Raw genomic sequence first — 15,448 nt, 5'->3', positions numbered from 1 at the left:
TCTTCCCCATGTCAATGACAGCAACATGTAAGCCTCTAATGCTCTATGATATTAAATTATAAAATTTTTATCTTTATCTTCTCCCTCTTCATCGTTCATTTCTAAATCCCAATACCTATTCACATGTGAGTTATAACACGCACCAGTGAAATAAGGAGAGAGAATTTGTGTTCCATACTCCATGGCTCTATGACCAGACATACATCCCACTGTGCTATAATTTTTTATGTATATTCATCTCAGTCAGGAGATGTATGCTGTCTAATATACCAGCCACTAGCCACATGTAGCTATTTCAATAAAATAAAAAATTCAGTTTCTCAGTTGCAATGATCATATATCATGAGCTCAACAGCCACCAGATACAGAACACTTCCATCACTATAGAACGCTTTTCCAAATTACACATTCCTACCTTACTCTAATTGAGATTCTGATAAGCCTTTAACAACAGGAGATCCAAGTTTGTGAATTCTGAAAAAGCTCTTCAGGTGATTTTCCACTACACTACACTAGGTGATAGGCTTCTCCAGGAAAGAATCATATCTTATTTACCCTTATATTTTTAGTTCTGGTACCACATCTCGCATATAATAAATGCTAAATAATGTTAAATGAATATTTTCTTTTCCACTTTGATTAGGACTATCCTAACCCAAACTCTCAACTCCTCTCACCTAGACTCCCTCATGCCCTTCATATCTACTCAATTCTACACAAGTTGCCTAAGTACCCATTTATAAAGTATAACTCAAATCACATAATCCAGTAATTGAGTCTGATAAATGCTAGGGAGCAAAATAAGGGAGGAAAAGACCAAAGAGTTCTAGGAATAAGGACAGAAGGATGCCATTTTTAAATACGGTTGTCAAGGAAGACATCACTGAGAATAGGACATATGAACAAACTGAAAAGGTTAGATAGCAAGCCATGTAGCTATCTGGGGGGTGGGGGGGGGGGAAGAGCATTTTAATATTCAAAATAAAGTAAACAGCAAAAGTCCTGAGGAAGGAGTGTGCTTGGTATGTTTGGGAACAGCAAGGAAATTAGTAGGGCTGGAGCACAGTGAGCAAGGAGGGAAAGTAACAGTAGATGAGATGGGCATCCCCAGTTGTGCATGACCTCATGGGGCATTATAAGGATTATGAATGAAAATGAATGAAGTATTGAAACATACTACAACACAGATAAGCCTTGAAAACATGCTAAGTGACATAGGCCTGACACAATAGGCCACCATATTATATGATTCTGTTTGTATGGAACACCCACAAGAGGCAAATCCAGAGGTAGGAAACAGATTAGTAGAAGTTGCCAGGGGCTAGGGAAAGAGGCTTCCTCCTCCTTTCCATAGTTTATATCCAACATCCAAGCAGCCTGTCTTTCAACCACTACAACAATCTCCTTAGGCTCACCTCCAACCTATTCTCACACCAAAACACTCTATCACCAGAAACAAGAACCATCCTTCTCATCCTAGCATTTTGATGCTATTTTCCTTCCAGGAACCTACAAGGGCTTCCTACCTCTGCGACATGCCAGCTTTCACCTACTACCTTCCCTCCCTCAGCTATAGCCATCTCTCCATATACCAAACCATAATGTATTTGTTCCATCAGAACAAACTTATTTGATACACACTGCATAAAACCTATTCCTGTCTCTGATCTGACAGGCTATTCTTCCCAAATGGAAAGCCTGTCCATAAACTTCTTTTTTAAGAAACCAAATCTATGTCCCATTTCTATCCTTACCTCTTCTGTGAATTGCCTTAAAGATCCGAGATTAGAATTTTGTCTCACCATTCACTGAAAAGACTCTCCACCTGCTTATTATATACTTTAAACTGAATGAACATCCTGACACATTTTTGTGTTTGTCCTAAACCAACATGACTGAACACCGAGTAAAGATTATTACAACAATGCGTGTGTAATAAAAAGGTGATTAAATCTTTTCTACATGGCCTAGACTGTAAGATATTTGAGGGCACAGATCACACCTGTTCCCTTACAATCTCTACTTTGGTGCCCTTCTATTTACAACAAACTACAAAAACTCCCTTCCCCCACCTCAAGTGAAATCAAGTGAGGGATGCACAAACAATAACTGCCTAAGATTCTTCTCTCAGTACCCTGGGCAGAAGTTTTTCTACCTACCTCATCTTTGCTGGTATACTCTACTATTTCTGTGCACAGGTTGCTGCATTTGATCGTTCCCAGGTTCTGCTGGTTGCTCTTCCGATTACAGGAATCTTTGTAGAGCATGTACGGGGTACCTGTCTCTGTCTGAGACTCAATGATGGCATACCAAAGCTGCTGAGCTTTTACAACTTTGCGGACACGACCCTGTTTCTCATAACTGAAAGGCAAAGCTAATATTATTTTAATATTCCCTAAGAAAATCTTTATTGCAGACAACTTGAAGACACTAAAATATAAAATTACAAAAACTCTTAAATTGTTTACTATGTTTTGCTAAAAGGGTGGGGGGGGGGGAAGGAATATGATCTTTATTTTACTGTAACTGAAGCCACAGAGGAAAATCAGACAGCTCTGGACCTATTTGAATATACCCCAATTCCACTAAATCAACAAAACCCTTCATAAGGAAAAGGAATAACACCTCAAGTGGTCAAATCTCCTACTATTGTACTATTATTTAATAAACTCTTGACATGTGTCCTAACTGTTCTTGATTCCTGGGTGCGATATAAAGCATAACTTTTTTTTCTTTTTTTGTCAAATGTACTGACAAAAATAATACTGTCTTAATTTTTATAAGGATCAGTTAAAAACCTCTTTATAACTCCCAAAGTTTTAAGAAAGAAGATAGAAACTCAATTTTGGTGAAGATTCAGATAGCAAATCTGACCAAAATATATTATTAATCACATTCTCTACTGGATGCTTCTGGGATTCCTAGAAACTGGCTAATGATTGATGGTATTTTGACACTTGGATTCCCCAAATAAAAGAAACATACGGTTAAAAATGATTACTTTCATATTTTTCCCATACCTTTCATACAGCTTCTCAAATTCCTCTCCCCAAACCTCATCCAGACCAGGACATTCATTTGGACACATCAAAGACCAGTCCTACAAAGGGAAGAACCCATACGAAACTTTAAATAACCAACCACACATAGTCCATTAGGAACACTGAAAGGGACAGGGTGACTTCTATAGACTCTCTTGGAAATCTGCTACAGAAATGATCATTTTGGACTCGGGCTCAAACATCTAATTCTACCTGTTTATACATGATCTTTTAAGCATTTAGGTCCAATAGCATCTACTTTAGAAAATAAAAATCCAAGGGGTGCCTGGGTGGCTCAGTCGGTTAAAGCCGACTTCGGCTCAGGTCATGATCTCACAGCTCGTGAATTTGAGTCCTACATCAGGCTCTGTACTGACAGCTCAGAGCCTGGTGTCTGCTTCAGATTCTGTGGCTCCCTTTCTCTCTGCCCCTCCTCTACCCTTCCCCTACTCACACCCTCTCTCTCCTTCAAAAATAAACATTAAAAAAAAATTTTTTTAAAGAAAACAAAAATCCAAGAAGGTAGGAATGGCATCTCTTAACCTGCTTAAAATTCTTCCATAGCATAACATGCAGGTGGGCTCTTCCTAAGCATGATTTAAGATGACAAAAAAGAAAACTGATATGAATAAAGTTGTTCTTACCAACAGGTACCTATTTCTCACCTGATTAGTCTCCACTCGTTTCATGAAGAGATCCGGAATCCAAAGGGCAAAGAAAAGGTCTCTGGCACGCTGTTCTTCCTTTCCTGTGTTCTTCTTTAAATCAAGAAACTCAAAAATGTCTAAATGCCAAGGCTCCAGATAAATAGCAAATGCCCCAGGTCGCTAAAGGCAAATACATCATCATTCTTTTCAAAATCAGAATGAAACAAAGAAACTTCATATTTTCCAAGGCACTTTTATAATATCTCCTTTGATCTTCATTACAAGTAAGGAATGAAATGACATAATACAAGTAAAAGTACTATAAATATAAGTACTAGTATTTTTCTTACAATTCTAGGAGTGAAAAAGAGCAATTGATAAGAAAGAACAAGAAAGATGAAATAACTTGTCCAGAGTGACACAGTGAACTACAGACGGAGCTTCCTTCAGTTGTCATCCAGCTACTTTACATTATATGACACATATGCAAACCCCAAAGAAAATCACTTTAATTCTGACAATTATAAATTGTGCTCTTACCAAAGATCAAAAAAGTGATGTCTTATATCAAGATCTCCACAGATTGTTTTTAAAGTCCATCAAAGGAAATTCATCAACTACCAGGTGATTAGTGTGTCTACATATACGTAAGAGGCAGCCTCAAGTGGCAAACTATCCTGCTGATAACACTGGGCAAACAATCCAATTCTCTCAATTCTACTTCTCCCTCTGTGAAACAGGCAGAGTTTTGTTTTTGTTAAACAACAAAAACAACAAAAAAGCCCCTACAAGACTATTACAACTCCTTTGCAAGATTAGGTATCAATATAAGTTACAATTTTAGAAATTCTTTGCCAATAAACTGTCATATAAAAAAAGCTGACTGGGGGCACCTGGCTGGCTCACTCAGTAGAGCATGCTACTCTTGATCTCAGGGTCATGAGTTCAAGCCTCACACTGAGCGTGGAGCCCACTTAAAAAATAAAATAAAAATAATACAAAGCTGACTAGATCATTTGCTGCCTGGAGCCAAAGGTAAAGTATGTATGGGTGGGAGTGATGGGGTGATTAATCAAAGGTGCTTGAGGAAACATTTTGGAGTAATGGAAATGTTCTATATCTTGATTGGTATAGTGATTACATAAGTATACACGTTTGTCAAAACGCATCAAACTGTACACTTAAAGTGTGTGCATTTTTGAAGTAAATTATACCTCATTAAACTGATTTTGAAAGTAAAAAAAAAAGCAAAGTAATTACAAATATACACACTAAATCACCTTATTTTAAGCATTCATGGTTAAAGATTTTTAGTCCTAATTTCCAAGACTTCAAGTAACAGAGCATACCTTGTTTCCACCTTGATCCACATATCGAGCTGTGTTGTTATATACTCTCAGCATTGGCACAAGGCCATTGGAATTGCCATTAGTCTGAAAGAGAGACCGAGAATAAAGGCATCTGGAGGAGAAAAGTGGGACTAAGTAAGCATGGAAAAGAACAAAATGGCTCAACAGTGAATATGTTACAAGAGCTCTCCCAGTCTAAATAAAGTTTTATCTGCTTTCCATCTCTCCCTTTATAAACAGAATACCCAATATAAAATAAACAAAATATTGTTTTCCCCTAATTGTTGTTTTAATGTTCTTGTTGCATCTCTAATTTACAATTACAAGTCAAAAGAATCTGAAACCAGGGTAGCTGAACTTAACCTCCATACCTTATAATGGTCATTATATAAAGATATACTTTGAGTAGAATAAAAACACAACTACAGTGTCTTTTTCCCAAAAGGCAACTTACAGTAAGAATTATACACAGTGGATAAATGAAGACAATAAAGATATATGGAGATTCTCAACAATAAATGGATTCTAGAATGAAGATAAGAAAACACAAAGACTCCTAAAAGATACCTCATCAAAAATAATCCTTCTAACTCTAAGGTAAGCCTTTAAACAGACTAGAAAGATAAGTGAGCAATGGCTCACCCTATTATTGTGTGTTAAGTGCTCCAAAACACTATGTAATAGAATAGTTTCCTCCTGGACTCCCTAACTTTCTTCTGTAGGGTCAGATATTTTCTTCACATTACAGGTGAGGAAACAAACCCAGAGATGTAAAATAACTTATGCTAGGCTGCATTACTACTAAGTAGAGGAGATAGGATTTAAATCCAGGTCTTTCTTATCCAATATCTTCATCTTGACTCCCAATGAATAATGAACTAGCAAAGGGCTAAATTTACATCATAAAGAGCCAACTTGTAAAACATGAATCCTGGCTCTACTACATATTAAGTGACTGATCTCTGGAAGTAATTTAATTTTCTAAGCCTCAGATTCCTCACTTGTAAAGATGATATTGTCTTTAATCACAAAGTTATTGCAAAGAGTAAAGTTCCTACCATGTGTCTCTAATGGTACCCATATCCTATGGCTTGTAGCAAGGATTAAATGAGTAACTCAAACTTTTGTAACAAATTTAGCATATAATAAGCAATCAATAAATTATCATTTATTATGATGCTATTATTATCGCATCAAATCCAAATTCCAAAATCTGAGCCAAAAAAATCCGACAGATCATCTAATCTAAACCAGAAGCTAGAAATAGTGAAATGACTCCCTCCAAGTCACACAGCCAGTTAGCACTTAACAGAGACCCAGGTCTCCCAAGCTCCAGCGTATGCCCTCTCAACGATAAGCCTGGCTGCTTATCTTTTTATCCTACAATCTTTTAGTCATAAAACAGAAGCTTACCCCAGCAATGTAGCTGCCAGTAGCTCGAATACAACTCACAGCGACACCAATTCCACCAGCAGACTTGGAAATCAATGCACACTGCTTCAGAGTGTCATAAATGCCTTCAATACTATCATCTTTCATACTCAGAAGGAAGCAGCTACAGGGGAAAAAAAAGTCACAACTCAGCAAGGAAATGAAACAAAGCAGAGAAACAACAACACTGACTATACACCCCCAAAACAGTAAGTTGGGCAAATAAGATTAGAAGTTTACAAAATTCCTAGTTATTTTAGAAAAAAAATTAAAAAAACTTTTACTGGATATGACACAAGACATATCAACACATCCTATTATTTTAAAAATATCTTGCTGCCTATCCCAGATGTTAAGCCTAGAAGGAAGTCTTATAATAAAGTCAAAAATATTAACTCACATGTTTATCAGACTGCAGATGTGCCTTAACACATTTTCTCCTGCAAATTCCTAAGCATAGATCAATAATAGGTCTTTCCAACCTATTAGTAAGCCAAGAAAAATTTATGAAATAAAAAAACATCTATCCAATGGTCAATTCTTTGACAGGTCCTCCAAAAGTTAGCTGCTTTAGTCTTTTGGAAGACAACCCCTCCAACTTGTGCTTTGGATCTCATCCTGCTCCCTACCTCAGGAACTTTACTTACTCTACCAAGGATCCCTTCACTATCTTGAATATACATCCACTCAAATGAATTCTATCCATTGACTTTTTCCATTAAATATGACAACATTCAAAAAGATACAGAGAATAATATGACATATACTTTGTACTTATCACCTACATCAAGAAAACCGACACTACATATATAGTCTAATTGCAATCCCATACCATTTCCATGCATTTCTACCTTCTAAAAACATTTATATACATTCTACATTTTTAAATTTCATTTATCCTTCTGCAACTTGCTTTAACTCAATATTGCTCATTCCTACTGGTACATGTCACTAGTTAGTTTACTTTCTTTGCTATAAGTTGTTCCACTGTATGGCTATGCCAATACATTTGTCCATTTGCCTGTAGATGGGCATTTGGATTTTCCAATTTGTTTGCTATTCTACACAATGTTGCTGTGGAAATTCTTGAACATATCTCCTGGGGCTTAGGTGTAAGGATTTTTGTAGAAAATAAACCCACAACACGAAATGCTAGGTCAAAAGATACGCATTATGTTCCACTATACTCAAGATTGTCCAAAGTGGATGGGTAAGTATACTCACTTAGCAATGTATGAGAGTTCCCTATGTTCTACATTCTTACCAACACTTGGTATTACCAGCCTTTTAATTTTTATCAGTCTGATAGGCATGAAATATCTCATTATGTTAACTTTTGTTTTCCTAATTACTAGCAAAGTTTATTTATCACCTCACATGTTTACTGGCCAGTCAAGTTTCTTCTGTGAATTATTTTATCCTTTGCCCATGTTTCTATTTAGTTTTAGGTCTTTTTCTTTTTTTTTTCTTTTTTTTTTTTTTTAATTTTTTTTTTTCAATGTTTTTTATTTATTTTTGGGACAGAGAGAGACAGAGCATGAACGGGGGAGGGGCAGAGAGAGAGGGAGACACAGAATGGGAAACAGGCTCCAGGCTCCGAGCCATCAGCCCAGAGCCTGACGCGGGGCTCGAACTCACGGAGCGCGAGATCGTGACCTGGCTGAAGTCGGACGCTTAACCGACTGCGCCACCCAGGCGCCCCATCTTTTTTTTTTCTTTTTAATGTTTATTTATTTTTGCAGAGATAGGAGAGACAGAGTGTGAGCAGGGGAGGGGCAGTGAGAAGGAGACACAGAATCCGAAGCAGGCTCAAGGCTCTGAGCTATCAGCACAGAGCCTGAAATAGGGCTCGAACCCACAAACCATGAGATCTTAACCTGAGCCAAAGTCGAACGCTTAATTGACTGAGCTGCCCAGGTGCTTCCCCAACTTTTTAAAAATTTTTTTAATGTTTGGGATACCTGGGTGACTCAGTCAGTTAAGCGTCCAACTTTAGCTCAGGTCATGATCTCACGGTTCATGGGTTCGAGCCCTGCGTCAGGCTCTGTGCTGACAGCTCAGAGCCTGGAGCCTGCTTCAGTTTCTGTGTTTCCCTCTCTCTGCCCCTCCCCCACTCTCAATCTGTCTGTTTCTCTCTTAAAAATAAACGTTAAATATTTTTTGATTTTTAAATTTTTTAAATGCTTATTTATTTTTGAGGGAGAGAGAGAGCAAGTGAACACATGAGCATGGGAAGGGCAGGGAGAAGGGGAGACGGAGAATCCCAAGCAGACTCCACACTGTCAGCACAGAGCCTGATGCAGGCCTCAAACTAACCAAATATGATCATGACCTGAGCTGAAATCAAGAGTCAGACACCTAACTGACAGAGTCACCCAGGAGCCCGTCTTTTTCTTGTAATCCCTTGATAGTTAACATACACTGCCAATATCTTCTGTCAGGCTGAAACTTGTTTTTCCATTTTGTTTTTGGTTCACATTAGTTTTTAATTTTAATGTAGTCAATTTTTCCTTTATGATGTTTTATCTAGTACACTTACTTTAAGAAATCTTTCATCATTCTGAGATCACATATAATCTCCCATTAAGATGCATGATGAAGTATTAAGAGTCATGATGTCTACAACTTACTTTCAAAAAAATCAAAAAATTTTAAAAAATTTTAAAGATAAAAAATACATACATATACATATGATAAAATGGTAATAGTTTTTTTATCTAGGCAGAGGTGAGTGTATAGACATTTACTGTCCTTCCTTCAAACTTTTCTGAATATTTGAAACTCATAGTAAAAAGTAGGAAGAAAAATATTTATCTATTTTCTCTAATGTTCTAAAAGATTTTACTTTCACATTTAGATTTTTTTTTTAACATATTTCTGTATATGGAATGAAAACGGGAAATCTAATTTTCCCCCATAGGATAACCAATTTCCCTAGCACCGTTTCCCCCAGTGAAATGCAGTAACACCTCAATTATACATCAAGTTCCCTTATAAGCCTGAATCTCTTTCTGGGCTCTCTGTTATATTCCTGTGGTTTGCTTATCTCAGGGTAAATACCACACTGTCTTAATTGCCATAGCATTAGAGTAGTCTTGAAATCTGGTAGGGCTTTTTCTTCAAAACCTGCTATTGCTATTTATGTTAGTTTCCTGTGGCTGCCCTAAAAAATTACCACCAACTTGCTGGGTTGAAACAGTTCTGGAGGCCTGAAGTTTAACAGAAGTTTCACTGGGCCAGAATCAAGAACACTCCCTCCAGAGGCTCTAGGGGAAATATTCGCTGCCTCTTTCAGCTTCTGGTAGCCCCTTTGCTTATAGCCACATCACTCCAATTTCTGCCTTTATCTTCACATTGCCTCCTCTCTTTTGTATGTATCTTATCCCCCTCAGCCTTTCTCTTATAAAGATACTTCTGATCGGATTTAGGGCCCACTTGGATAATTCAGGACAACCTCCCATGTCAAGATCCTTGTTAATCATATTTACAAAGATCATTTTTCCTTATAAATCAACATTTACAGGTTCCAGGGATTAGAACCTGGTATCTTTGAAAAGCCTACTAAATTGTTCTTAGTCTTTTGCTCTTCTGAATAAATTTTGCAATCAGCATGTTGACATTTTGACTGGATCCATAAATTGAGAAAAATTGACATCTTTATAATATTAAATCCATTTATGATATAAAATCACTCTCCATTGTTTTAATGTCCCTCAATTATGTTTTAGAATTTTCTCCTTAAAAGTCTTACACATCTTTTATTAGATCTAGTCCTAGGTACCTTCCAGTATTATAAATGATACACATTAAAAGTTAATCTTCTAAGGGCTAAAATAGGAAACTTCATTAATTAATACTGAACTTATATCCAGATGCTTTGTCAGAATCTCTTTTTAATTCTGATCATTTATCTGTAGATGCTCTTGAATTTCCTATGTAAAAATCATACTATCAGTGAATCACTACAGCTTTGTTCCCTCATTTGCATTAATTTGTATGTGATTAACTGCCTTGTTTCTTCAGGTCAAGGTTTACTTCCCTAATCAAAACCATTTCAGAACATTAAAAGCAAACATACAGGACACTTACCTAGAAAGCTGTGGGCGGTTGGTACCAGCATTGAAGAGAGTGGGAGAGGCATGGGTAAACCACTTCTCAGAAAGAAGATTATATGTTTCAATAGCAGCATCAATATCTTCTTCATGAATCCCCACAGATACCCTCATCAACATATGCTGTGGTCTTTCAGCCACTAAAAACAAAAGGAGTGTCACATGATGGGACATGTCAGAAAAACTAGGCTGAGACATGTACTGGAGTCAAAACAGGAACACCAAAGACAATTTAAAAAACTTTATACCAATAAGCACCAACAATTAATCATAAACCAAATCTAAAGTTAAAAATGTTAGTGCTCACTATCAACAATAGCCAAAGTATGGAAAGAGCCCAAATGTCCATCAATGTATGAATGGATAAAGAAAATGTAGTGTATATATACATACACACAAACACACACACACACACACACACACACACTGGAGTATTACTCGACAATCAAAAAGAATGAAACCTTGCCATTTGCAACTACATGGATAGAACTGGAGGGTATTATGCTAAGTGAAATTAGTCAGCGAAAGACAAAAATCATATGACTTCACTCATATGAGGACTGTAAGAGACAAAGCAGATGAACATAAGGGAAGGGAAACAAAAATAATATAAAAACAGGGAGGGTGACAAAACCAGAAGAGACTCATAAATATGGAGAACAGAGGGTTACTGGAGGGGGTGTGGGGGAGGGGATGGGCTAAATGGGTAAGGGGCACTAAGGAATCTACTCCTGAAATCATTGTTGCACTGTATGCTAACTAATTTGGGTGTAAATTTAAAAAAAAAAAAAAAAAAAAAATTTAAATTAAAAAATAAATAAATAAATAAATAAGAACTACCCTACAACCCAGCAATTGCAGTACTAGATATTTATCCAAGGGATACAGGTATGCTGTTTCGAAGGCGCTCATGCATCCCAATGTTTATAGTAGTGCTATTGACAATAGCCAAAGTATGGAAACAGCCCAAATGTCCATCAACAGATGAATAGATAAAGAATATGTGGTGTGTATGTGTGTGTGTGTGTATGTGTGTGTGTGTGTGTGTGTGTGTATATATATATATATATATATATATACACACACATACATACGGCGGATGAAATCTTGCCATCTGCAACTATGTAGATAGAACTAGAGGGTATTATGCTAAGCAAAATTAATCAGAGAAAGACAAATATCATATGACTTCATTCATATGAGGAATTTAAGATACAAAACAGATGAACATAAGGGAAGGGAAGCAAAAATAATATAAAAACAGGGAGGGGGACAAAACATAAGAGACTCTTAAATATAGAGAACAAACAAAGAGTTGCTGGAGGGGTTACAGGAGGGAAGGATGAGCTAAACAGGTAAGGGGCATTAGGAATCTACTCCTGAAATCATTGCTGTAGTATATGCTAACTAAGATGTAAATTAAAAAATAATTAATTAATTTTAAAAAACTGAAAAAAAAAATGTTAGTGCTCAAATAGAAATGTTAAGGCTAATAGCTCAAAGCTCTATATTCAATATAATAAACAGAAAATATAACAAACATGTTCATTTCTCACCTTTTCCATTGATCTTCAACAAATAGGACCGCTCCAGAGTCTAGAAAAAGCAAAGCAACCAAAAAACTTCCAGAGCACAGTTTTTAAAGACACAATACAGCTTTCCTAATAAGGCAATCTATTGAAATATTCTCAGTTTTTGTATTATTTTAAATAAGAATAGCTTTTAGAAGAATATACTTTTACTAGCTTCGGTCTGGAACATTATCAATTGGCCATCTGTTTTGGAAAAGACTACATGAAAACTTCTAGAAAAAGCCAGCTCTATATTAATGTGTAAAATGTTAAATGCAGAAGTCGTGGTATTCACCGTCATCATCATCATTATGGTTAATACTTACAAAGTGCTGTTGTAAAGCTAGGCACTGATGTAAGCAATACACACATACACAGAGTCATTTAATTCTCAAGAGAATTTATTGTTGAAATTTTATTATCATTATCCCCATTCGAAAGGTGAGGAAATAAGCACAGAGAGATTAAGTAACCAGCTTAAAAAAAAAAAAAAAAAAAAAAAAAAAATTTAACCAGCTCAATAAGAGAGCAGAGATTTGAACCCAGATGGCCTGACATTCATGTTCTCAATCATTGCACAATACTGTTTATCAACACAAAAGTACCTGAAAATGCACTTTGTACATGGTAGGGATTCAATAAATAGTTGTTACATAAATAGAATAATACGGAATAATTCTAGCCAAGTATCTACATATCTCTTTAAGTAATCCACAAGTAATACCTGTAAAATTCAAAAACTGCAAATGGATTAAGCTATCTTTCCTGAATTCAAACAACCATCGCCACCCTAACCTAATCCCCCAGGTCCATCCCAACTCCCAAAACTTATTGTTTTTATAATTGTATCACTAAAACATAAACAAAAACCTGTGTTTGCTGATTTAATGAGGAATTCCCACTTATTTAAAACCCATTATTTACCTTAAATCCAAAGTAATTATAAGAGAAATCTCGGTCATAGATAATGGCAGAATTCAGGCGCTAATAGAGGTTAAAAAACAAACAAACAAACAAAAAAAAACCATAATTAAGATAATTAGATTTTCACAAAATCTGATTTCTTTCAGCCCTGAAACTAAAACTGACATAGGATACAAAGGAAGAACACTAAGTATTGTTGTAGACTAGAAATTTATATCTAACATTAGGAAAGTAAAACAGTATATAGAGTATCTTGATTAGGTTTAAAACATGTATATTAAAAGACTAAAAGAGAACATGTATATGTAAGCTGTACATAAGTAAAAATATAAATGGGATTTTCCAAACTTCCCCTATTATATTTACAGTTAATCTGTAATTAAAGAAGGAAAGAACATAAGCATAAAAGAGACATTATCATCCTTAAACATGTTTTTAGACTACCTGTTAATTTAAAGGTATTAGTACCACATATTTACTACTACATATTTTTATTTCAAAATTAGCCCATTTTAAACTGCACATAACAGTTTAATAAAGAATGACAGAGGGTAGGATTACATCAATTCTAAGGCTCTTCAAAATCTATGGTCTTTTAGCAGGTTTTAAATAAACTAGTGTCATGACAATGAGATTTATAGCAAAATTGGTCACTGTTACAGAGTTTTTCTTTGCTATAAAGCTGTTTAGAGGAAAACAAAAGCAACTAGGTACAAATAGTCATTTTGGATAGAAAAAAAATGGAGTTATTATTGTTCTTCAAAACACAAAACAGAAATGCTTTCTGTATAATGATCCATGCCCAAGAACTAGAAAAATCTATATGACACTCCTCCTTTACTCTTAAATGTTTAAGGGCATCTTTGTTGTCAAAGGCAGGTAGGTGCCTAGCCTAAGTAATGGGGAACTGAAATACATGATTATCAGTATTTATTTTATAAATACAGGTTTTTGCTGTTATTTTGGGGGTTTTGTTTTGTTTTGTTTTGTTTTTGAGAGAGCGAGCGTGCATGAGGGGGGGAGGAGCAAAGGGAGAAGAGAGCATCTTAAGCAGGCTCCATGCTCAGCGTGGAGCCCAAGGCAGGGCTGGATCCAACAACTGTGAGATCATGACCCGAGCTGAAATCAAGAGATGGATACAACCAACTGAGCCACCCATGTGCCCCTATTTTTGTTTTTAACCTGTCTTCAAGATTACACATATGAACAACACACAACAACTCAGTTTTCTCTCACTCTCTTTAACATCCGATACACATTTAGAGAGACAGTTGACTAATCATTCTATTACCAAAGGTAAAAACATGGTAAATAAATCCATGTACAAAAGGGCTGGCTAGACCTACACATCTTTCCCTTTTTTGTCCTGTGGGATCTAGTTAAGAAAGGGATTAAAACACAAGTGGACAACTTTTAAGTTGCTGAGCAAGATCTCTAAAGATTTTATGCTGGGAGTCAGTCTGGCAATGTCTACTAAATTTTTGAATGCACATACTCTTTGGCTAAGCAACTCCACTGAAGGGATTTATCTTACTGATATACTCATCTATGAGCAAAGCACCTACCATACAAGGATATTTGCTGCAGCAAGAAATGGAAAACAAATATTCATCACCAGAGCAATTCTTACATATATGTACAATGATAATAAATCTATAAACTGGAAAGCCATGCAGCTGTTAGAAAGAGTAGGGTAAGTTCATAAATGTTGATATAAAACTATCTCCAGGATAAACTTAAAGTGAAAAAAGTATCAGCAAGAGCAGTATGCATAGTATACTACCACTAAAAGGAAAAATATATATGTACACGTACACACACACACACATACACACATATATTATAGAACAGCTCTAGAAAAATATAGTCAAAAATGATAAAACATTCTTGCTCTAGAAAGCAGGATTCAGAGAAGGAGAAAGAATTACTTTTTACCTATACTATTTATAATGTTTAAATTTTTAAAAATATGCTTGTTGCTTTAAAAAAAAAAAAAAGGAATCCATAAAAAAATTTTCACCAGAAAAGCATTATACATACATCTTTATTGGCCAAAACAATATCCAGTGTTGACTTGGCCACCATGGGAGAGTGTTTGCCATTATGTGGATTTATGTAGTTGTAGAGATCTTCCATCACATCTAAAAAACAAATTTTAATAAATAAATAAATATCAAAATCACTTAACAGCAAATTCAATCCTCAGATAACAGTCTAAGGGTTTTCAACCCTTTTTTTCATGCCACCCTATCTGACTGCCTAGCATAGAAAGTGCTCAATAAACGTATACATGTTGAATAAATATAGATTAATACCTCAGTAAAGGAAACATCTTCCAGAGTTAGAGTAAACATAGGCTCTTGTAATGTGAAA

General features: G+C 35.8%; 1 protein-coding gene across 1 annotated transcript in view; it reads right to left on the bottom strand.

The window, feature by feature from the left end:
* The window catches only part of RRM1 (ribonucleotide reductase catalytic subunit M1), a 36,953-nt gene that overhangs the window by 10,490 nt on the left and 11,015 nt on the right, over positions 1–15,448 (bottom strand). The window contains exons 4-12 of the mRNA XM_042905478.1: positions 15,116–15,216; positions 13,076–13,135; positions 12,137–12,176; positions 10,558–10,720; positions 6,451–6,592; positions 5,038–5,121; positions 3,707–3,868; positions 3,021–3,100; positions 2,160–2,361 (exon numbers count right to left, since the gene is read on the bottom strand). Of these exons, the coding sequence (XP_042761412.1) occupies positions 2,160–2,361; positions 3,021–3,100; positions 3,707–3,868; positions 5,038–5,121; positions 6,451–6,592; positions 10,558–10,720; positions 12,137–12,176; positions 13,076–13,135; positions 15,116–15,216 (1,034 nt within the window). The remainder of the gene's footprint in view (positions 1–2,159; positions 2,362–3,020; positions 3,101–3,706; positions 3,869–5,037; positions 5,122–6,450; positions 6,593–10,557; positions 10,721–12,136; positions 12,177–13,075; positions 13,136–15,115; positions 15,217–15,448) is intronic.

The sequence above is a fragment of the Panthera leo genome, chromosome D1 (genome assembly GCF_018350215.1).
Source record: "Panthera leo isolate Ple1 chromosome D1, P.leo_Ple1_pat1.1, whole genome shotgun sequence".
In the NCBI taxonomy this organism is placed as follows: Eukaryota; Metazoa; Chordata; class Mammalia; order Carnivora; family Felidae; genus Panthera; species Panthera leo.
This window is presented reverse-complemented; position numbering and strand designations above follow the sequence as displayed.